A 25,952-nucleotide genomic window follows, 5' to 3' on the forward strand; every position below is an offset into this window, starting at 1 on the left:
GAGATTAGACTGTGCAAACATTCAGCACATCAAGACATACTTTTCAATATCAGGCTAGTTTTGTAGTCCCAGCGCTGATTCAGTACCTTATTTGTATAACAAAGCATGCATATGTGGTGCCACCAATTATAAATTGTGTGTGCACATTTCTTTGTTATATTTATATACTTGCTTCCTGAGCAGCTTAAAATTATTCCATGGAAAAGGTGTAAAAGGTGCAATATTTTAGAGATGTGTAGATGGGTTTGTGGCTTCTGGTCCCTGGCAATTGATATCATAATCTGAGTTCAGAGTTCTTTCTTCCAGAGGAGGGAATGGAAAGAGCTCAGGGACTAACAGATATTAAAGAAGCCAACCCATAGCAGCTGCTCTTTTATTGAGATGGAGAGACTTTTGGTCCCTTGCAGTTGATGACATACTCCAGTTTCCAGACAGTGGTGTCACATGCCTGTTGGAACTGGCATAGCAGAAGGCAGGAAGGCCAATAGTAGATGGAGCCAGAGTCAATGACAGGCAGAACCAACTAATTCTAGATGTGGCCTCATCCTTGTCACTGCTGTTTTACAAGATCAACACTGAGACCTGCGAAGAAGAAACTGACAGGCAATGCCACACCCTGGACTGGTTATAAATAAGTAGGCAGGCATGTGGAGGCTGGCTGGGGGGAAACTGAGGCTGGTTGGACGGTGTTCCATTAGCACTAATGCAGCAATCTCCACTGGTTCCAGACTATATTTTCCAGAGGTAAGGGGAGGAAAAGAGTGCAGATGGATTTCAGGGGCTGTCTAGTGGTAAAGATGCTAACTCACAAAAGCAGTCCTTTAAAAAAAAATATTTTTATTCAATATTTTGTCATTTACAAAAATACATGCCTTGTCTCTTTTTTTCAAGTTGTGTTTTCTACAGATCAGCTTCATTTGTTGTGAGACATTAGTGTTGCATACATTGTTATGTTAGGAAGAAAAGAGGGGGAGTGGTGGTGTGTGGGGTGGGGTGGTTATGCTTCTATTCTTCTATTTAGTGTACATGTGGGGTTTTGTGTCAGTGTCACTTGTATGGGTTCTCTTACTATTCACTTGTTGTATTTCCTTGGTGGTGAGAGAGGTTGGGGGTGGCCTAGCGGGTGGTTGGTTGTCTTTGGTTGGCTGTCGTGAGATTTGCTTTTGTGTGTGAGTGGGGTGTGTGTCTGTGTATTTTTGGATCAGGTTAGCCAGATGTGAATCTGCCCCATTTAAATGGAAGTAATGATTGGTAAAGCATAAACTAGTTATAATTGGGATGTGGCAGGTTGTGGGCTATACTGAAAGCAGTAGTTGTATCATAGACATTTAAAGAGGATTGGTTCCTCATTTTTAAAATCATTTTGGCACCTCCTTAATTTCCTTAATTATCATGCATCCAATCCATAGTTATAGAAAAAGAACCATCTTTGCCTTTTTAATGCATTGCACCATCTCCACCCCCCTTCATTAATTTAACTTCTATATAAGCTAACAGATTGCCATAAAGGAAAACAGAATTTCTCAACCAGCGTCGCTAATAGCTGTATTTCAGGAAAGGCCCTCTGGTGCATGTTGAACAATAACTAGCACTCCTGCACCACTTGCAGTTTTTAATTGAATTTCTATCCCATGGATATCGTGTTGGAGCTATTCATCTGCTCCACTAAGTCTTCTGATATTAAACAAGTTCTTCCAAGTTATTATTGTAATATAAATATTGCTCAACAGTTGATTTGCATTAGAAATTCACAGCCGTGCTGGGGATAGCACTGCAGGAAGCTCTGCCATGCCCATGTAGAAGCAAAGGAACCATATTAATATGGATGAACTTCTGTTGTGCTTATCAGGCATGTCAGTATTCTGCTCACTGCCACCATTTCTGCAAAGTGGACCAGTACTTGAACTAAAACCAGCCCACCTTCATTTTAAAAAATTAAATATATTGATTCACATCCTTTAAACTAGAACACAAATTAGAAATTGTTAAGTCAAACAAAGCTGGCCATGTTTTTACCACATGGCAGCTTGCTATTTCAAAACTTTCGACAATGTGTTGTTTACCCTTCATGGCTTTAACCAATCTGAACATCAGAAAGAAAAATGAAATAAAATGATGAGGCTATATTAAATGCCTTACATAGATACCAACTGCTAAATATGTGTTTCTGTGCCTTTTGAAAAAGGGACTTTCCAAAAGAGAAAACAAATTTATAACTGGATATTTGGGTATTTAATAAATCTAAAGTCCAAACTGAAATGCTCATTGTGAATATTATGTTCCATTCAAGCTTGTTCTGCATCTGAAGCGGTTTTCATGGTGACAGACATCCACGTTCCCTTTCATTTTTTAAGGTTGATCTGCCTTCTCCCATTAACTTTGTAAAGTCCTACCAGCTCATTTGTTTGTTTAACCTGAGTCAGGCTGTGCATAAGCAGGACTTGCCAAGTACAAAATGTTCATAGCATTGTGTTATAAGCATTGTGACTCCCCCCCCATTACTACTATAAAGGTTGTTAAAAAGTGCTGAATTGTTTTTCTTCCAAATATTCCATTGAGTTTTACTGCTGGACTTAAGGCTCCCCATCCGTACGACATGGCCTGTGCTATGAAAAGCTGCCTATATTGGACAGAAGTCAAAATAATTTGATGTAGATGATAATAACGTCAGAGTTAAACCACAAAAGAAGTTATTGCAATCATTTTGAGGCAGAGATCAATGTGGATTGCCCTTTGATGAATAATTTGACATTGATGTACTGCAGTTATTTTATTATGGTTAACGTACTGCTGATGTCAAGAGTTCCTACCACAAAAGACCAACATCCACTTGATAGACCATCCACTGATACCAGCTGTCTCAAGTCAAAGTCTATTCCTCCCCCTTATTTCAAATTCAACATTCTGGATCTGTTGATGTCAGCTTTATCTCTTGCACACTTAGTTTTAAGCATTTTAGAGTAAAATTTAGGCTGCAATCCTTACCCACGTGTTTGAGAGTAAGTCCTACTGAAGAAAATGGAGTTTGCATCTGAGTAAACATGTATAGGATTGACCTCTCAGCAACACTTACATCCCAGATGTTGGATGAACCATGTTACTGGCTCATCAGTGGAACAGGACAGAGCAATCCAAAGTCCCCATCTGCTTGCTGTAGGGGTGGAAGTGCCTTTCCACCAGTGAAGAAAATCATTGCCAGCAAAGGTACAGATTCATCATAGAGGCCTCCACTACATCTATGGGAAGCTCCAAGGGATTAGCTTTACCACCAGTACTGTTTCTGGCACCAGGCCCCAAAATGGAGCATTTGATGGGCAAGGAGAAGCAGGGAAAAGATGGCCTTTTTTTTGGAGAGGCCCCAATACTGGGCCTTCCACCTATGGCAGTCTATGGTGCAACTAACCTCCCGGCATTAGAAGTGTATGTGTGTTTTGGTTTACAGAAAATTCCACACAAGGAAGATGCATAGATCTTCCTATTCCCCTAGCCTCCCTTGGGACTAGGGCTGGGCAATCTATTGCTATATCCTATATCCAAAACTGGTTTGAAGTCTAGATCGTGATATCAGTTTCATAGTTTTTGACCTGGCAATATATTGCAAATCATGATGTATGTGTGTACTATGCAAAAATCACAATGTGGGAAAAACTGTGAAGCCAGTCAATACCTCTATATGGCTCCATCCTTACTTCAGACAGTGTAATATATATATATATCAGAATGTTTATGTTGTGATGTTGAAAATCAGATTTTTCCCAGACCTCCTTGGGATTGCACTGTAAGGAATATGAATCTACCTACTTCATACACATTATTTCCTTTTCCTATCTTCTTATTTGTGTTTATTTACTATTTATATTATTTGCAGTCAATGCAAAGATTTGCCCCCCCCCCAGTTAAATGCTTAGTATGTTTTAAGCATGTTGTTAGTTTAGTTTCACAGTTTTAATAAAACTTCAATCCATTCCTGTCTTCTTTAGGCATCTAAATGTCTGCCATCACATTTTATTATTTTGGTATTGTAGAAATTCATTGTAGTCATCATAGTTTAACCTTCACACATAATTCAAGCCTGGAATGTCATATTTATGTGTTCAAAGAACAATAATCTTACTGATCAGGTCAGCAGGCAAGGATGCAATTCTGTTTTTTGTTTTTCCTTTTAAGAGAACATAAACCTTCATTTTCTTTGCCTGCCCAGAAATGGAGTCAGTGTCAAAGAGATGGAAAACAATAGCTCCTGGTATATCATATAAATATAGGAAAGAATGTCAGGTAACAACACGGAGATCACAGTGACAAGGTACTGGATGGATATACAGTTATAATTCAGGGATATTTTATGTTGGTTAAGAAGGGGTGGAATAATAAAAATAAATAAATAAATAAATAAATAAATTATACCCCACCCATCTGGCTGGGCTTCCCCAGCCACTCTGGGTGGCTTCCAACAAAATATTAAAATACAGTAATCCATCAAACATTAAAAGCTTCCCTAAACAGGGCTTCAGATGTCTTCTAAAAGTCTGATAGATTTAACTGCAGTGCAGAGAGAATAGGGGTCAGCTTGCTTTTGTAGGGATGAGTCAAGGTAGCAGTTAGAACATTTTGCTGCGTTAAACAGAAGCCACAATACTTAGTGTCCTGCTGAAACACTAAAGGCCTAGATAGCTTTCAGGAACTATCCAACCTCAGCATCTTTTGTTTCTCCTGCTTCTTCACCAGCTCATCCTCAGCTATGGTGTTTAGATGGAAGTCCTAGTTCTTAAGCAACTTTTCATTTGTTGTCTGTGATAGATGATTCAGAAAGTATGTGACACACAATTGTGTCTAAAGGCTGTTTGGCCATACATGATATTGCACAGATCCCAGACTCTATTCTTTCCTCATTAGGCTACAACGCAGTCATTAGTTTGGTGCGGGCAATTATTGATGGTGCCATTAAAACAAAGATCCCATTTCCATTCATCTTTTTCTTTCTCCCAGCAGCAAGAATGCCACTAAGTGTAATCACATAGGATGTTATAAAAACGACACATTTTATTGGTCTGTGCCAAGGAAGAGGGATTAATACTTACAAAATCTTGGAAGTATTCTGCACAATATCTTTGCAAGATAATAACTTGCAGCAAAATTCCCCAGTCATTATTTACTTCCTTGGTCTCCATTATTACTTTATGCATGAAGTAGAAGAGAAACATAATTCTTTCAGATAACACTCCTCAACATACATTACTGTTGACTCATAAAAGCAGTCACAGCTTCACTATGCTGCCCTGGTTATTGCAAAAATATGTTTAACATCAAGTAGCTTTGCGATATGTACATGTGCAAGGCATAATATTGTTCTCCTTGGTTTACCCCTATTCTCCCTGCTCTGCAGTTAAATCTTACCGATAGCTTGTTGATTGATTAATCATGGCTACATATTAACATGCAGCTGCCTTATGTCAGAATCACAGACATATTGGTTATTGCTCGTTGGGACAGGATGGGGCTTGGGAAAAGCAAAGCACAACTCCACGCACTTGAGGCAGGAGCTGGTGCATCTGCCTGTACATCCTATTGCCTTTCAGATTAAATGGTGCCTCAAGAGGTGCCATGATGCATGATGCCAGAGGTTCCTGTAGGACCAGAATGGGAAGCCTGATGCCCTACAAATGTCCCATCAACTCCAGTCAGTGTGGCCAGTGGTCAGGGATGATGGAATCGTACTCAAGAAACATCAGGAATTTCCCTTGTGACACTGAAAGTAGTATATATATATTTTTTAAATGTTCAAATATCCTCTAAATGGGCAGTTTCCTCCTTTTACAAATTCAGGTGTCCCCCCTTTTTTTGCTGCCCAGGCAGCCATTGTGTGCTGGCACACATGGCAGTTTTTTCAAGAGGTAAGTATCACCCCCCTTTTTTAAGAAAAAAAGAGCACTTAATTAAATCTACATAAGCACAGAAGGGCTCTTCTCTTCCTCCCTCTCCTCTCCCTGTTGCCAAGGTCAGTGGGAAGGAGGCAGTGGTTTGAGGGCAGTGGGCAGATTGGAATCTCTCTGCATATTTTGTTTGGATCTGAGAACTCTGATTATATTCTTTGGGGTCTTCATGGTAGCTGTGTATGCAACCCTGCCAACCAAGCTAATGAAATCAAAAGTAGGTAAATTTTCAGGCCCAAATTTCACTATAAAAATTGTCAATTACTGTGGAATAATTGAGAGAACAGTAGCTTTCATTTACATTCATTTATATTCTCTGAAATATGTTTAATATACTACTTTCCCCCTTTTAATATTCCTTTGTTTCCCCCATTCCCTGGCAGAAAGTTTTATTTCTGTATTATTATTTTTTACTGCATTTAATACATAGAAAATTTTTAATATAAGTATTTAAATTATTGTTATTTTTTAAACAACAACCAACATATTTTTCCTCACCAAAACTAACAGTGAAACAAAAATTTGAATTCACCTCCACTTTCAAATCTTCCAAAGCAAATTTCAGGATCTGCTTTCTCCTTAAAGCCTCTAAAAATCAGTGAATCTTATGTTGTACTCAAGCTAAAAATTAGTGAAGGGAGCTATTCAGTTATAGCTATTCAGCTATTCAGTTCCCCCACATGTTCCTCAAAGAACCCTAAGAAAAGTATGGGTTTTATCTGAGACTTTTTGGAGAAATGTTGGAAAAAACAAATGGGAGCAACAGCACATTTGCCAGATGGGGAAGGGAGAAAGACTCCTTCCTGATCTCCAACACCGGACCAAAAAGAAGGTGTGTTAGAGATTGGATTGGAGGTGCATTGGTGGGAGGAACAGAGGGAGTTGGGATGAACTTGGCAGAAGGCTTAAAGAAGTTGCATTTTTCATAGATGTGGAGTCATAAAGCTTGTCTCATATTTGAAACAAACTCAACTTGTTGAGCCTGGCTATCACTATTATTTATTTATTTTTAAAAACACAGCTCAAAATCCCCCACAAGATTTGATGCACTATCCTCGGAAAACACCTTATACTTACCATTCCATCTTCTATGGCAATTTAGTGAATTTGCAGCCTATGTTGGTATAAGAAGAGCTCTTTGTAGAGCTGACAGGCATCTCTGGCCTCTAGTTGTTGAGGTTAGAAACCAGACAGTATAGTCTGTCAGTTGTGAACACCCTAATCCAAGACATCTCACTCTGAGGGAGTGTCATTTTCTTTAAGTTGTCATTACAGACCCGAGGCTGCCTGTTTGGGGGCTGGCCAGGGATGGAATGACTTCTCAGGTTTGGGCTGTTTTATCGATTCCAGTGTCTGACAAGTTTATTTTTCCCAGCCAAGGTGCTTTGTGTTAGATGAAGCTCTGAACGGGTTCTGTAAAAATGACAGAGAAAGCACTACTGAAGGGAGATTTGGCCTGATGAAAGTGACGAGGCATTAGCAGCTTGGAAATCACTGTAGGCTCACAGCTGAGATGACAGGTTAGACAGATGCATGATTCAGCAGAACTGGAATCCAGGGACAAGCTTTTTCAAATTTGTTTCCTTGCCAAACTAGTCACTGTTTGGCTTGTTGCTGCAACATCTCAAGAAGTGATGGACAAATCGGTCTATTTCCAGTATGCGCCACCTCACATGTTAACATATAAGTCCATTCCACAACAAAAATGTGTTTAAGTATATATTTGAATAGCTTTTTAAAATGCATTTTTTATCAAAGTATGCATCTCTGAAATATATCAACATATCTAACTATATGTTCTCTACACATTCATTTTTAAGCGCAATGTGATAATTTATTTGAGTCAAGAACAGGTTTGGAACATCCAGGAAATATAAAATCTGATTGGATAACAGTGTGCTGACATTAGTGCATTTGATCAGTGTATATCAGAATTTGCAAGTATCAAATTCCCCAAGCGTCCCTCCTCTTAAAATGGGCCTTTCTTTTTGTTTTTTTAATAGATGTTGACTCCCTCTCTCTGGTAATAGATTGATGGATATCTCTGTGTAATAAGTTTCACTTGTCTAACTAAACATTAATAAATAAATGGATAGTTTTTAATTTTGTAGGTTTTTGAAGGTATGTATTGGTATCAGGATCATGGGGAATAAATCCTTCTAATTGAAAAGGAGGCATAATTTTCTCGTAATAATGTAAACAAACATATACATTCAGTTTGCCAAAGACTTTAAGATTTTGGCAAGGATTGAATTAATATAAAGGAAAGGAAGAGTTGAGGTGGGGAACATACCAATAAGGTAGAAAAGACCATTGCAGTTGCCCTGGCCAATATGGTTGGGATAGTCACATGGCTGTGTGTGTGTGTGTGTGTGTGTGTGTGTGTGAGAGAGAGAGAGAGAGAGAGAGAGAGAGAGAGAGAGAAATGGCCACTGGTTTCTTGCATACTCCAAAATATGCATCGGAAATTATGCAAATGCTCTTTTACTTTATTTATAGACTGTTCCTCAGCAATGCTCTCAGAGTGGCTCACAATAAAATAGTAAAATCAGTGAAGCATAAAAATCACAATAAAAATCACAATAAAACCAGTCACAGCAAAGCAGTAAAATAAAATAAAATGCCAGCATAAAATATCAGATACTTAAAAGGCTCTGACAAATAAAATGCACCTGACAAACAAATAAGAACAGCATGGCACCACCCACACTTCTTGGGGTGACACAAAAGAAAGGACCTGTCTCCTGCCATCACCTATCTCACCTCAGAATTTGGCACAAGCAAGCCTGAGAGGCTGATTTTAAGTCCCATGAAGGATATGTATGATATTGGATCACATGTTAATGTTGCTTGCATGAGTAAAAAGAGTAGCTAGGTATTCATAGGCCAGATTAAGGCCCCATCTGCAGTATAAATGTAAAGTAGTATCATACTGCTTTGCTTTCCTGAAGAATAATGGAAACTGTAGCTTGTTAAGGTTGCTGAGAGTTGCCAGGAGACCACTTTTCTCCACACAGCTATAGTTATCGGACAGTGGTTTAAAAGTCAATCCCTCTTCATAGGGAACTCTGGGAATTGTAGCAATTAACAAGCTACAGTTTCCAGGAGTATTTGGGGGAGGTAGAAAGGTAAAGGTAAAGGACCCCAGGACGGTTAAGTCCAGTCAAAGGTGACTATGGGGTTGCGGCACATCTTGCTTTCAGGCTGAGGGAGCTGGCGTTTGTCCACAGACAGCTTTCCGGGTCATGTGGCCAGCATGGCTAAACTGCTACTGGTGCACAGAGGACCAGGACAAGTGCCAGAGCGCACAGAAATGCTGTTTACCTTCCCGCTGCAGCGGTACCTATTTATTTACTTGCATTGGCGTACTTTCGAACTGCTAGGTTGGCAGGAGCTCACCCCATTGTGGGGATTCGAACTGCCGACCTTCTGATCAGCAAGCCCAAGAAGCTTAGTGGTTTAGACCACAGTGCGTCCCTTAGTAATTGGGGGAAGCCATGGCTGTTTAAAATGTGGTATGATAACTGCTTTATATTTATAGTGCAGACAGGGCCTAACTAGGTTGTCACCTTCAAAGTAGAGCACTCAAGTTGTCATATGCTGGAGTGACTTTTGCCAGCAGAGAAACATTCTTCTTACCAACTTTCAGGATTCTGAACTGAGATCTCAAGCAGCATAGCCAAAGCAGTATTCACAAATCCTATTAACATCAATTATATCAGGCTAGAGCACTATGGCCGCCGATTATACAGATTGTGGTTGTAGCAAATTATTATATGTGGATCTAGCATGTGGCAAAGATTGCTAAACTGCTCCCCAAAGTGTCATGCAACAGGTGATCAATCCTCAGTGAGTTCCCCCTCCACATCTCCCAACCCCATGCTGTTTTATTTTTGCCCTACACAGGAATGGGGGAGGTTTCCAGGTGTGTTGCACAGAAGATGCAGGAGCAGGCAGGTGGCCAGCTCTGGAGATAAATGAATGGAAGAAATTATGGCTGCCTTGGCTTCTGCTGCATTAAGGAATTAAAAACCTCTGGGGTTGCAAGCTGGCAACTGTAGCCGTGGCACATTGGAGACAGATATAGAACACCTAGAGCCATGGGTTTTTATAAAAAAACGAACCCTGAGATCATAAAAAAGACAGAGGAGAGATAGAAAATACGAGCAAAGACACACAAAGGCATCTATCTCAGCGAGCAATTCATAATTTCCTGCATGTACACTACTCTGTCCTGAGAGACTGATGCATCTTTTACAACACTCATTTTCCTGGCTCAGGACACAAACACTGAAAGGCCTGCCGCTGACCTTCAGTGCCCTTGCAAAAGTGAAGACTTGGAACAGATAAATGGAAGGCTATGCTAAGAACATGGTATTCATATATTTGCTTTAAAATTTATACCTACCTTTCTATGCAAGGGGACTCAGAACAATTAAAGATAGAAAACAAAACTAGATGTTAAAAAAGGGGGAAAAAATCAAAAGTCTATGAGCAGCAGAGAGTAAAATAGCAAAAGTTGTAAAAACAACCAAAACCCAACGCGTAAAATATTTCCCTGCAGGTTAGGATTTCCCTTTTGATGATTTGGAGCTCTGCCTTCAGGTATTCCTCCACCTTCTTCTGTTTTTTCCTAACTTTTTCTCCTCACTTTCCTCTTCATTTGCAAGATTGCAAAATAAGGTGGTGTTACTACTCGGATCCCTTTTATTGTAGGATATGTGGGGAGTCCTTCACTTACAATGAAAGCAATAAGCCTTGATTTCCATAGGTGCTGATTTTGCTACATTATGTTCATTATGTGTAAACCATATGTGAGCCAGTCTCTAATGGATTTGGGACGGACCGGACTGGTGCATTGTGGTTTAACTGTTTCATAGCCTGTAAGGGCAGCTGAAGCAAACTGGAAATTTTCATGCCTCTTGCAATTTCATTGCTACGAGGTACCGGGAGAAAGTTTATTGTGTTTTAATTTGTTAGTGCTCATTTCCTGATAGGGCTTTGGAAGAATTGGGTGCCATTATAATTAAGGGCAGCTTGATTTATTTGTTTTTTCAAAGGTCTCCTGTGTCACTTTTTTAAATGTGTGCAATTCCCACAGCAGGCTCAATTCCCCCTTTCCTTTACTTTTTAATCAAGCTTATACATTCAGCTATAAGTTGTGTGCATGTGGGTTTTCTATTTTTATTTTTTGCATTTCCATTCAAGGGCTATTTTGGATTAGTATCCCCTATAGCCATTTATTAATAAGAAGCCTTTACTGATACCTAATCTCTATTTCTTTTATTTTCATAAAAGAGAATCATAGAGTTGTAAAAGGTAAAGGTAAAGGGACCCCTGACCATTAGGTCCAGTCGTGACTGACTCTGGGGTTGCGGCGCTCATCTCGCTTTATTGGCTGAGGGAGCCGGCGTACAGCTTCTGGGTCATGTGGCCAGCATGGTCCCTCAAAGGTCACCCATCCCTATCCCCATGGGTGCAGAGAATTCCCTACTGCATCATCTCTGATAGGTGGCCATCTAGCTTCTGCTTAAAAACCTTAAACAAAGGAGAGTCCGCCAGTTTCCAAAGCGGTCTGCTCCATTGTTGAACAGCTTGCACGTTCAGGGCATTCTTGCTAACATTTAATCCAAATACTTTCACTTGTAATTTGAACCCATTCAATCACATCCTATCCTCTGGAGCAACAAAAAACAGATTTGCTCCCTCATCTATGTGACAACTCTTCAAATGCTTGGAGATGGTTATATTACTTCTTGGCTAAGCATATCCAATCCCTTCAACCTTTCCTCAAAAGACTTGAAAGGTTTAGGTAAGTATTAGAATTTACCTTAGAAATAATAAAAACAGTAAAACAGCATTTCATCAAAGTTTGGAAGCATTTGGGGTGTGTGGTGAAAATGAGAGAGGAACAACTGTATACCAGAAAGTGGAAATTACAAGCACTATTTCCTAGCCAGAATAATTGCTCCTAATTCTACTATGGAAATAGATCAGCCACCCAGCCACCTATTTGAGCTGTTAGCCCTTTTCTAAAACTATTTTGTGATATAGGAAAGATACACACATATCTCTGTGGCCTTTAAAAACATGTGTTGAAATCTTTCACAATTCTATTCACTTGTAGTTTATTCCCTTTGCATTTCTTTTTTTAAAAAAACATTTGATACCTGGAGAAAACAGTAGTAGCATGATGGGGTGTGATGCAGACAGAATTAATATGATCATAATTAATATCAAGTCCCTAACAAATCAAAGTGTCTGAGGTGTTTGGGGGCTGTTACGTTGTGTGAAACTTCTTTTTAGTTTTCGAAAGCAACAAATGAACGCAATGATAATAATAAATACTGAAACCCAGTCTGTGCATCAGGTTTGCTTATATTTCCATTTCTGCATTGTAAAAAGTACTTGTTAAATATTTCAAGATGCTAAGATGAAAGAGGATAGTGGAAGTGTTAGGTTTTTCTCTAGGTCCCCACAGGCCATTTTTGTAAGGCTGGAGCTGGGCAATATTCCAGTAGAAAAGATCTATGTCCGATTAAAGTTACTAAGAGCCAGACTTCCCCTCTACCTTTTCCTTAAAAGAGTGAGAAATATTATGAATAAATGGGTAAAGAATGAGGACCATTAGTGGATAACAAGCCTGTAAGTATGGCGTATTTTCAGAAGTAAACATAACTGCTGGGGAAATTATAAACTGATTATTATATTATTTGTTTGAAAACATTTTGGAATAAGTAAAGGTAAAGGTACCCCTGCCCGTACGGGCCAGTTGTGACCGACTCTAGGGTTGCACGCTCGTAGGCATGGACTATTTTTTTTTTTGGTGGGCAATCATTTTTGGTGTTGCAGCCCCAACCATCTGGAGCAGATTTGGGGAGGGTCTGGACGATGGGCGGGGAAATTCTCTTGTGCAAGTGGAAATCCTTGCACTAGCAGGATCACTTTATTGGATAATGAAATTAGCAGGAATGGTATGGCTCCCTTGTGACATCATGGTTTCCAATTTCAGGTAGACTGAATAAAAGGAAGGGCAAAACTCAAAGCCAGTGTGACACATAAAAACTAATGCACCCACCATTGTTTTTCACATTCATTTTTGTTTTCATATTCACTTAATGATAAAATAAATGTAAAATGAATGGGGTACCGTATTTTTCGCCCTATAAGACGCACTTTTCCCCCTCCCAAAATGAAGGGGAAATGTGTGTGCGTCATATGGGGCGAATGCAGGCTTTCGCTGAAGCCTGGAGTGCAAGGGGGGTCGGTACGCACCGACCCCTCTCGCTCTCCAGGCTTCAGGAAGCTATCCGCTAGCTGTGGGAGACCCAGCTCTCCCACGGCTAGCGGAGAGCTTGCCTGCACCCAGAAGCTTGGGGCGCGCTGAGCTCCGCACGCCCCAAGCTTCGGGATTAGCGCAGCACTCCGCTAGCCATGGGAGAGCTGCGGGGCTCTCCCACGGCTAGCGGAGACCTTGCCGGCACCCAGAAACTTGGGGCGCGCTGAACTCCGCACGCCCCAAGCTTTGGGATTAGCGCAGCACTCTGCTAGCCATGGGAGAGCCGCGCGGCTCTCCCATGGCTAGCGGAGACCTTGCCGGCACCCAGAAACTTGGGGCGCGCTGAGCTCCGCACGCCCCAAGCTTCGGGATTAGCGCAGCGCACCGGGGGGGGGAATAATTTTTTTCCCCTTTATTTCCCCCCAAAAAAACTAGGTGCGTCCTATGGGCCGGTGCGTCTTATGGGGCGAAAAATACGGTATATGTTTGTTTAATTTTCCATTGATCCCTAGATGATGATGTATTGGAAAGTCAAATCTGAGTGAGGGCAATGATCTATGCCTTCACTCTCAATGGGGAATCATTGTTGCCCTATTTAACAGGCTTTCTGGACATTTGAACATAATGGAAGGGGGAACAGTTTTTCAGGAAGCATATATGTGATTCCCCCCCCCCCAATTATTATTTTTTTGCAAAATGCACCACCCTTTCCAGTTTAGCACTGTAAATTAGCATTATCACTCATTGGCTCTCTCTCACACATACCCACACCTACACCTCAACTATTAAATTACTTTCTATACCTCTTCTCTATGATAATAGGAGTTTGGATGCTTCCGAGCCTAAGCCCTGCTGGTGGGGTTAGGTTAGGAGTTACATTAGTGCTCATGCTATTTCCATTACAAAGCATTTAGGGATATTCATCCATTAAGAGCTGCCTGACCCTATGAATCTGCAAGAACTGGATGTCTCCTGCTGTGCATTTAATTGTTCCAACATTACCAGTATTCAGCTATATACATCAGGGAACTCTAATTCCAAGACCTGCTTTAAGAGGAGGTCACTTGTCAGCAATAAGCCTGCTCTTGGTACCAAGATAGATATGAAGGAGCTTTGGATCTTGACCAAATGCTCTTAAATCTGTGGTTTCTCAAGTTGTCTTGGCCCATTTTAAGATTAAAAGCCAATTGCAGAAATTGGCAAAGGACGTGATAGCACAGAGCTGGTCACTGGTATTGATTTATACCTCCTATCTTATGGATCCCACAATCAATTGACCTTGTAATCTGACTTAGAAGAGTGGGTGTAACTTTTTTTCTTTTCCCTGAACAAGCAATGTGTACCTAAATTATGTGTTCCTAATGCAGCAAGAAATTAACATTAATGCTTGCTGTCTGCTACAGTGCAACAAGGACAGTGAAACAAATATGGCAGGGGTAGCTAACCAGGTACCCTCCAGATGTTTTGGTCTACTGTTCCTATCATCCCTGACCATTGAGCAAGGAACTGAGGGCTGTTGTGGCCCACAACACATGGAAGGCACTTCTTTGGTTACCCCTGAAATGTAGAGTCATCTGGGAACTCATAGAAATGGGAGCAGAAAGTAGTGAAACAGTATGCCAACAAGTATTCTGATGTATAGTGGTTTTAAGAAACACATTACAGAGATATTGAACCACAATTCAGCTGGCAGAAGTCTGTGATCTGTCTATAAATCATCCATGACAGATTCTCCAGAATCTTTCCTTTTCAGATGCTACACTTTTGGTTCACTCTCAGATCTTCCCGAAACATGCAGTCATATATCAACATAATGAGCAAACTGGGCAATTGTTGTTAATGGCTGACAGACACATCTGTGATGGCAGTGACTATAAAAAAAAGGGGGGTGCATTTGTGATCCAGGAATTCTGGTGAATTAAGTATTTTGCAATAATTCCTCTTGCTTCCCGCCATATTGGATAATGAGAGTGGTGATGGCTTGTGCCCATTGGGAATGGTAGGACAGAAGGCAGAGAAGCCAACAGTAGATGGTGCCAGAGCCAAAGAAAGTCAGAGACAAATGATCCTCATCTTTGTCCTCATCTTCCTCCCTGCTTTCATTCTTCAATGGTAATACTGAGACAAAGGAAGAGGAAGCTCACTTTCAGTGCCATACCTTGGACTGGTTGTAAGAAAGAAGGCAGGAAGTTGGGGCTGCCCAAGGGCAGACTGAGGATGGTGGTGCCATGTCTAAGGATGCTGAAGAATTTTGACTCACTTTTAAATTAATTCGCTTGTAAAAAAAAAAATTGCACTTCCAAAACAATATGTGATCACAAACACAACCCTCTTCCATTGAAGTTCTCCAGACAAGTAATGTGCATATACTAGGGTGAAGTGTTTGTGCATAAATGAGTGAAAGTAAGATACAAAACCCCTTTATTTTAGGATAAATCGCCTTGCAAAAATGTGTGTATTCACAGTAAAATGTTGACAAATTTTCACGAGGACTTTAAAAAATCAAAAATCAAAAATCAAGTGATTGTGGAAATGTGAAGAACTGAACTTAACACTGAAATAGCGAGAAGCTGAATTTAACAGATTTGCCCTGACTAGCAGTGCCCCAATGGACCCCCTTAATGGACCAACCTCCACTGTAGAATATTGAGAACATATATTCCTCAAGATGCATTTGCAACGTTTACAGCTTTATTTGTTTATTTATTTACAAGTGCAAACTTCTCTTTGTATTCTCAAAGAAGAAGGGTGGAAAAGAGATAAGGTATAAAGGAGGAAGCTCTTGGAGATGTAATCTACACTTGCAAATGCCACCTCCAGATCATCTGTTGTATCTTTTAGGCTTTGCTAGCATAGGAACCAATACCTCTCTTCCCAGAAAGGGGGAAAAAATGCCTGGCACTGAGGCAGCTACTTTAATCTTAATATACTAGAGATATCAATTTGACTGATCTGTGGGGGTGATTTTGGTCTCTGCCACTTTTGACCTTCAGATTTATCTCAACCTCTGATTTCATGTTTCCTTTGCTTCACAATCTTTGATGCATATCCTATATTTGTTTTAAGCGATGGTCCTTGCTCTTTAGGAATGTGCTGTCTGAAGGTGTCTGTGAGTGAACATTTCTGTGTGTGCAGTGAGTCTCATGTTGTTATTCATACAATTTTATCACAACATACTTTTAAAAGTGAGGACCATATCGAAAGCGACATCCAGTAAAATTTGACATCGTATGGAAAGCGAAGACAGTAAAAATGGCTACTCTTCTGTGAGATGATGTTGGTAACAACAGCCCCAAATCTTCAAACCAGTTAATATATGACTTGGTTCAGTCTACCATGTGCAATGGAGAAGAGGGCAGCTGCCCCCATTTTCTCAAAGAACACATGAGATATTCCACATGGAGGCTTACATGTGCACTGATGAGATGCATACATTCCTCCCCCTCCTGTGTCAGGAAAGAGACCATGAATCATAGCATCATGCATTATGCTTGAAGTGCCTATGACACCTGCTAAATTGGGAATATGGGGGAGAGGAAACAGCCTGCTTGAGTGACATCACAACCAGGGATAATGGATGAGCCTATGCTCAGGTTTTTCTGTTTGCAGCCCAAAGACTACATTGAGGCTGCATAGATACCATACATTTAAAGCACATTTTAAGCACATAGCTTACTAAAAACAATCATGGGAACTGTGGTTTACCCCCTTACAAAGCTGCGGCGCCCAGCACCCTTAACAAACAACAGTTCCCAGTATTATTTGGATGAAGTGATGGGCTTTCAATCTTTAAAGCAGATTCAGAATCAGCTTATCATTTATCAGTTGGTTTACGCAAAGAAAACTCACTGTACAGGGTCTGCCTAGTGACCTAACCAGTCTAAGTATTCTGCGTCTAAGAACACCAATATTAAATGAACAAAAAGTTTCAAAGAGAAAATTCAATAATGTATCTTTTCAGCAATATAAATAAATAGTTTGTAATGCAGTCTTGATGCTAGCTATCATTGTGCTTAGATACATGAAAAAGAGTAACTGATTAAATAAAATACCAGCCACAAACTTGTTGACAAAGCACCCAATTGATGCTGGGTGCCAAACATTCCATTTATGGATCAGGAGTATTGCCAAAGTCCTAAAGAGTAACTCAATGCATTTTCTCTTTATTCCAGGTCCACAGATTATGGGACTACTTATGAAAAGCTAAACGACAAGGTGGGATTGAAAACAGTGCTGAGTTACCTTTACGTCAGTCCTACTAATAAGAGAAAGGTAAGGAAGCTATTTTGGAACAGGTAGCTAAGTACAGCAAAAAAAATAATGAAAAAGCTCTGCTCACACAGGAGAGAATTGTGTGTGTGTGTGAAAGGCTGGGGTCAAGAGGTTCATCTTCAGCATGTGACAAAAGTGATACAATGCAGTTGCCACATAAACCTCTGTGGGGACAGAAATTCTGAGAATAATGTCGACTTCCCATTTATACTATAGAGTATAGACTGACTTAAGCATCTGCCATTTTAAGCCTTACCTGTAATATGGCCTGAAGCTATAATTGTAGAGCATGTGTTCCAGTTTCTCCAGACAATGTGTCTACTTCTTTATGCAAATAACTTTTCAACTTGGCCTCATGTTAGTTTGAACCTAGTATGACTCCATTAAGAACAGGGTACTCCTTCCCATAGTAGGCCCTTTGAAATAAATGGACATCACTTATGCTCATTAATGTCAAGGGGTCTACTTTGAACATGTCTTAGTTGGACACAACCCAAGGCTGCAGTTGTTTTCTAGCTTATGGTTTGCACAAAAGATTAGAGGCTTCATGGAGTAGCAGAAGTACAAGAGCTGAACTCAGCTTCTGTTGCTTCCTTTCAGCCCATGGTTCTATTTGCTACCTTTTAAGTTTAGCAAATTTTAGCATTCACAGCTGGGGTTGGAACAATATACAAAAAGCCAAGAGTTCAAAGTCACTAATAAGGATATGCAAAGAGCGTGAGGCAAATAGAAAACACTAAGCATTTGCTTGGCGTGCGTAGCAACCAGAGTGATGTCACTGTTTTCCATGTGATGTTCTCTGTGCTCCTGCAGAGAGAATCCAGGGTCATTTGTTATAATTTTTTTTTTTAAACTAAAGTAATCATCATGTTGATTCACTTTGTGGGAAGGGAACAGATGCCGTTATCTCTTGTGTGTTGTCAGAGACAGATTGCCATAGTAGATAACTAAATGGCAGCATCAGAGCTGTGTAAGGGGAAATCTTTGGAACTATTACGTTTGATCTTTTTCAAAGTGCCGTTTTGGTCACCTGCTATATATCAATCTGAATGTGCATTTTGCCGTTAGTATTTTTACTATTATTTTTTCCATCTGTTGTCAGGTCACCAGGTTCAGGACTGATGTTTATTTTTCTGCCAGGTATCTTAAGGCAGGCGCATCGCCATAGCTACAGTTTTGTCCTGTCACATCTACGGGGAATCTTTTCTTTTTAAATTTCTCGGGCTGAGTACTCATCAGTCATCGTGACCTGCTCAGTGTTCTGAAGTCAAATCACATCGGCTTCTGTTTCATATGATAGACTAGGATAGCTTTTGTGTCCGTGTGCTTTCAGTGTGTTTTCTCAGAATCCAGAAACCCAGGCACCCCAAGATTCAGATTGTTGTAATGACTTTCCCCAAAGCAGCACCCATTGCTTCTTGATCGCATTCCTTGCTGCTAATCCTTCACCTTTTTGCAAACTTACTCTGCCAAGTGATAGAAGTGGTTGGGGGTGGAAAAGATGACAGCACTCCTGCACCTTTAATAGTTCTGTTTAGTAGGTATATATATTTCTTATGTTCCCATTGAAATTCTCAAATCCAAGAACACACAAAAAAGTATGAAGAAGTAATTTCTTTTGTCTGTTCTCCTAGCATTCAACTTTGCTGGATGTCCACAAGTTTTAGTGTTATGAGAAAAGAAGAAAAAGTTTTATTTATCCACTTTTCACGTACCATGTATAATTTCATGCACACACACAATTTTCTATAAAACTATGAACTGTGCAAGAACCTTGTCTTCTTTTGCATCTGGTCACACTATGGTAGGGATAGATTTTTCTAAAAAAATATCCATATGAAACTTATCAACACTGTTACACCACCCTAATTCTAATTATGCTTCACCTTAGCATAAAGATACTCATTTCTTACTAGCTCTGCTAAAATTACTAAGAATCCTCATGTATTATTGTTGGGGTCCCAGTTATATGCATTACTCAATTCACTATTCAAAGTGTTGGTGCTGACATTTAAAGCCCTAAACAGCCTTGGTCCTGTATACCTGAAGGAGCGTCTCCACCCCCATCGTTCAGCCCAGACACTGAGGTCCAACACCAAGGGCCTTCTGGCAGTTCCCTCACTGCGAGAAGCCAAGTTACAGGGAACCAGGCAGAGGGCCTTCTCGGTGGTGGCACCCGCCCTGTGGAACACCTCCCATCAGATGTCAAAGCGATAAACAACTATCTTACTTTTAAAAGACATCTGAAGGCAGCCCTGTTTAGGGAAGTTTTCAATGTTTAATTTTGTATTGTGTTTTTAATATTTGGTTGGAAGCCGCCCAGAGTGGCTGGGGAAACCCAGCCAGATGGGCGGGGTATGTATGTATGTATGTATGTATAAATAAATAAATAAATAAACAAACAAATTTTAATATCATACACATATATACTTCAGGTATCCTAAAGTAACCAGCACATAAATAGACATGTACAACAATGCAAATAATTCCATATAGAAATCTATTTAGAACAAATTCCTAGTCCATCCCCTTTGGGGCTTTAAGAGGGATGGTTGCGTCAGTCTCAAGGTATGGACTCTCTAGAATTCTTCTCGATGTACTCAGAACTGACCATTCCAGCTGAGGAACTTTGGGAAATAGAGTTCACAATATGGCTGCTTAATGAGCCAGGGAGCAATGGTAATTCTTCATTAATAAAATCTCCCAACACAAGACATATGCTTCAAATCTAGCCAATTATTTAAGTTACTGGATTTATTAGCCTCATAAATTGTACACAAGTTAAGAGATGTTAAAGGAAAAATTCCAGGTATTAACACCTCTTCAGTGCAGAAATAATAACAATTCACACATCATTTTCCTATCTGCCTACCAATTTATTTTAAGAAGCAACATTCATTCTAGTAATGGAAACACTATTCATTGTCGCTCAGTCTTCCAGTGTGCATGTAGACTTTCGTCAGAATTCCTTAACCATTGGCTCAGTGCTATCTAAATTACTGTTTGATCATATCTCATGATGTTTGTAGCAATTAATTTTGCATTTTTAACATTCCACTGGATAATACTACTGCTAATATTGGTTAATATTGGTTTGAATAATAAGGGATTTTCAATGAAAAGGACAAGAAGAGAAAAATATGGAATAAGTCCTCCTTAATATTAGGAGGCAGCAGGAAGTGGTGTAACCATTCTTCAACATTCCTTGAAGAAAATTCAGGGATGAGCAGATATATTTAGGTGATGCAGATATATATCAGATGATGATTGCAGGGTCTGGGTCAGTTCATATGGGGAGAGATGGTCCTTGTGGTAATGTGGTCCTGAGCCGTTTAAGGCTTTATAGGTCAAAACCAACATTTTGAATTGGCCCCGGAAACTGATCAATCGAGACTGAGCATGACAGTGAATCCTCATCTCACTTCACCTTATCTTGTACAGTGGTACCTCGGGTTACATACGCTTCAGGTAACAGACTCCACTAACCCAGAAATAGTGTTTCAGGTTAAGAACTTTGTTTCAGGATGAGAACAGAAATCGTGTTCCGGCGGCACGGCGGCAGCAGGAGGCCCCATTAGCTAAAGTGGTGCTTCAGGTTAAGAACAGTTTCAGGTTAAGAACGGACCTCCGGAATGAATTAAGTACTTAACCCAAGGTACCACTGTAATTGGATTTGTGCACATTAATGGTTGAGTTTTAAACTTTGGTTTTCATACACAATCCCAGCTATTCCATGGAATTCGTAGTCCAAAAAAACTGGAAAGAGATTGTAAGAATAAGTGGTTTAAGAATGGAAGCCATCACTTCCACCTCTCCCCTCTGAGTTATTTTTTCCTCCTGAGTTTTACTACAGACATCTGTTCGATTTAATTTTCATATAAGATGGCCATAATTGTATTCATTTGCTCATTAGGCTAATTAATTTTGGCGTCTTCATCCACTGAAGAGCTCAATATAGTGAGAAGTATTAAAGCATCGCTCAGAATGGGGAGTCCATAGTCTGAGGAACATCTTACAAGCATTTTTAATAAATAAATATTGCAATGAAGGCTGATCGCTGAAGAATTGATGCTTTTGAATTATGGTGCTGGAGGAGGCTCCTGAGAGTCCAGTGGACTGCAAGAAGATCAAACCTATCCATTCTTAAGGAAATCAGCCCTGAGTGCTCACTGGAAGGACAGATCCTGAAGCTGAGGCTCCAATACTTTGGCCACCTCATGAGAAGAGAAGACTCCCTGGAAAAGACCCTAATGTTGGGAAATGGAAGGCACAAGGAGAAGGGGACGACAGAGGACGAGATGGTTGGATAGTGTTCTCGCAGCTACCAGCATGAGTTTGACCAAACTGTGGGAGGCAGTGGAAGACAGGAGTGCTTGGTGTGCTCTGCTCCATGGGGTCACGAAGAGTCGGACACGACTAAATGACTAAACAACAACAATACTGCCCGTTTGGCTTTTTTAGTATTATTATTAAAAAATGTTACCCCAGCAAACTGTTTAAGGGGCAGGTGGACACCATATACATAAAACACATCCAACACACTTATAAAGCACTTGGTTTGTCCCAAAGAATCACAGGAACTGCAGTTTGCTAAGTGTACTGCAAATTGTATCGCTGAGGAACTACAGTTCCCATGATTATTTGGGAGAAGTCATGTGATCTAAATGTGTGTTGATGTGCTTTAAATGTATGGTGTGGATCTGACCTTAGTGTGAGCTGTTCTACATTCTTGCCCTGTTCGTATTTAACCTTGTTATGTCTCAGTCCCATTTATGGTACAGCTAGTAACTCATATTGGAGATGCAAGGCAACTAATGTTGGAAAACATTGCATTTTTAAGGGTTTGTCCAAAGATTAGGACATTTTGGGTCAATATAATGAGTGTAATTGAAGTAATAACTGGATATAGAACCCCGATGGGCCCTTTAATTACCTTATTTGGTTACAACAAAGATATACTGTTAGCAGTGGATAGATAATTAGTTCAACATTTACTAATTGCTGCCAGAATAATTATTTTCTGTAAGTGGAAGAAAATGAGAACACCAACTTTAGAAGAATGGTTCATTAAGATATGGAATATTGTTTGTATGGCTGAGTTACTGAATATGGTAAGAGTTAGAGTAGGCAGACAATCCGATAATCCTTTTCTGGAGACAGTGGAGTGTTTTGATTTATTGGAATGAGGTTCAAGATAATGCAGACCCATATGTGTTAGTGGGAACATTTTTATCTGTATGGCCTTTCTGATTATGTAACAGACTTTTTGTGTTTGTTTTTACACTCGGCTAATTGTCTTATGCAAATATACATGCATATCAGATTGATTGTAAATACATATTTACTTTTTTAAAAAAAGTAAAGAGAGGGAATTGTGAGCGTTTGTGACGTTGACAGAAAGGATAATAGGATTATGACTAGCATCACCCAGAGAAGCTTTCACCAACATGATGCCCTCCAGCGGTTGCTGGACTACAACTCCCATCAGCCCCCAACCAGCATTTGGGAGTTGTAGTCCAGCAACAGCTGGAGAGCGCCAGGTTAAGGCTGACATAGAGGAAAGTCATTGGAGATCAGCATATGGTGCTACCTACTGCTTCACTGATTTTGAGTTATAGGCAAGAAATAAGATCTGATAGTTGATTTAAAGACATGTGATGATAAATTTTCACAAGATTCAGTTCTCACACAGAAGTTACCATTTTGGGAAGAGTGTTTTTTTTTTTTTAAATTAAGCTCCTCCACTCCACACAACTTCCACTCTTTTACATATTTCTTGTCCTGTTCACAGCCATTGTTCTCCTGCTGTGAGGGGGTGAGGAGAGATGAGACTATACCCCCCCTGCTGCCCCAATGCTGAAGCAACCAGTTTCAGGGGCAGAGGAAGGGGGTGCGGTGGGGGCGGGCCACCCCGGGTGTCACCACTGAGGGGGGTGACAAAATGGTGGGCCTGCAGCATGCCTGAGCCACGCGTCTCTCCTGGGAGTGATGTGGTGGCTTGGGAGCCTGCGGGCTCTGTGCTGCCGGGTCCACTAGCTGCCTCCCCCCCCCCCAGCTGTAGGGCAGCTGAGTGGGAGGAGGCAGGCAGACTCCTCAGAGGCCCCATGGAGCGTCCTGCCCCGGCTGGCCCCACCTCTGGGCACAGGCCATGTGCGCCGCCCCAGGTACCCAATCGGCTTGCTCCGCTGCTGACCAGATCAGCTCAATGTGTGTTGATGAAAGTAATGTAGTACTATCTGCTATAATTTGGGCGCTGTTCAGCTAAAGTAAACCCACTCTTCGTTATATATTAAAAAGAACCATGCCTCCAATCTAGTGAGGGCCATGTGCAAAAGCAGTTTTCATAGCCAAATTGCCACTTCCAGCATGAATGACACCCCATGCAGAACCCTGGGTGCTGGTTGACTGGATTGGTGGTACAGTCAGGTTTGGCAGTTCTAGCCACCTGCTAGAATTTGTAGAAATTCAATCCAGGTCTACTGCTTCCTCCAAAGAATAACTGATGCTGACCACGCATAGCCTCAGTTCTGTGGGTGCAGGTATCAGATCTTTTCAGACAGTAGCTCATGCATAACCTGGTGCTTATCTCATTGATCTTTGAGCTGAAGGAACTATGCTGTTTATTTCTTAATGCTGTGTATTAGTTTGCCATCAGGCTCGAATCTTCCTGGATTCCCTCTGGGTATGAAAGCCCCCCCCCCAGCTCCTGATTGCTGCAGGGTTGTGGCTTTGCTCCTTGGTTCTCAAAGTAGGAGTAAAGAAGTAATAGTTAGCAAGAACAAGAGTAAAGTCCTACATCTCTCCTTTCCTAATTGATTTACCAGACAGAAGGATAATTGCTTCTCAGCTGTCCTGCAGAACTACGTTGGGAATTACCTATCAGGTTTTCCAAAAGCCTCTGTTCGGCTGCGAAATAACAATCATGCAGCCATTGGAATGCCAGTTCCGTAAGTGGACCCTGGTCAAAAGCAAAGCCTGGAGCTCAATGAGATCATAAAGCACAATGATCTGAGCTCTTATTTTTTTACAAAAGAAATGTTTCTTTGGTCGTCTCCACCCTACTACCATAATTATCTGGATTCCTCTCCTTTATCCTTACAAGCCTGCCTTTAGAGGAAAGCTAGCATGACTCACTGTTTAAGTGTTGTGTGTCCCTTATAATAGCTACTACTGTCAGGAACAATAGACTAGATATGGTGAATCATTGGTTTTCCTCATTGAATATGGTTTTAGCTTTTGGTGAAATAACCAGTCTACATCCTAAAAATGTAATTACTGTTCAGCAAAAATCTGAACAGTAATTCTGTATGACTCTTTGCTTATTGTCAAAGGCTTTTTTCCCCTATTAAAATGCACCACAAACACATAGGTATGACCTCCATCAAGTTATAAAATAGAGGAACATTTGATTGGAAGGGACTTGCACAGTTTTGCCTAGTAACAGTTATCTGAAGAGACGAAGAGACCTAATGTGGTCCCTAGGGTTGGTCCTACCGTGAGTTAAGGTGAGCAGCTTTCTGCATCAACAAATATGCCCTTATCCAAGAGGAAACATGGGTCAGCTGTGGAACATGGCAGATTATGGTCAAGTTTCACTTTCCCATGTTCGCTTAATGTTCCTGATGCCATTGCACTCAGTGTCCCGTGCCCCCATGTCAGTAGCCAGTAGCTAGAGATGTAGAATGGGAAGTCACTTAGCACAATAATGCCAGCATGTGAAATGTATTAAACAAGTTATAGTGGGGAAGGAGGAAACTTGTAGCAGAGCTTCTGTTTCAGCAGAGCCCTCTGGGATGTTCCACCCCAACAGCCTGGCTTGTACGTGTTCACAATTGCTACAGACAGAACAGGCTCAATAGCAATGCCATGGAGTCTGTTATTCCCAATCCTGTGACAGTTGTACATAAGGAAGTCCCATTGATATGAGTGCAAGTGATAGAATCATAGAATTGTAAAGTTGGAAGGGACCCCAAGCCCAAGGGAATCTCAACTAAATCATAACTGGAAACTTTTTTTTGGGCAGAAAATGCCTTAAACTTTCCACCTCTATAGGAACTACCTGTGTCCAGAAATTTCCTCCACCTGAAGAAATAAACATCCCAGCATTTGTGTACAACAATTCTGGGCTTACATTGCTTGAAATACAAGCCTGTGCCTGTGTAACTGTTGCAGGCTTTTGGCTTTTTATATTTATGGATCAAGTGGCAGAACCCTTTGATTTTTGACTCCAGAGAATCTGTGCTTAATTATTGCCAAGACATTACAGTTCTGAGCTGCTCTGGAAGCTTCCTGATGCATGGAAACTGCTACGTGGCTCGAGGTCTCCTGCACAATTATAATTCCCATTTATAACAGGGAGCCTGAGAGCCTGTTACTCTGAGATTTCCCTGTTAAGGAGCTCTAATCAGGAAAGCATATTCTGAGGCACGTTTTTCATTTCACGGACATACTGCTGACTGATGATTTGCATG

General features: G+C 40.7%; 1 protein-coding gene across 1 annotated transcript in view; it reads left to right on the forward strand.

Annotated features, from left to right (window-relative positions):
• The window catches only part of SORCS3 (sortilin related VPS10 domain containing receptor 3), a 403,927-nt gene that overhangs the window by 174,280 nt on the left and 203,695 nt on the right, over positions 1-25,952 (forward strand). Inside the window, exon 3 of the mRNA XM_081191998.1 lies at positions 17,382-17,481. Coding sequence (XP_081048124.1) covers positions 17,382-17,481 — 100 coding nt within the window. The remainder of the gene's footprint in view (positions 1-17,381; positions 17,482-25,952) is intronic.

Source organism: Podarcis bocagei (genome assembly GCF_964188305.1).
Source record: "Podarcis bocagei genome assembly, chromosome: 4".
NCBI classification, from domain to species: Eukaryota; Metazoa; Chordata; class Lepidosauria; order Squamata; family Lacertidae; genus Podarcis; species Podarcis bocagei.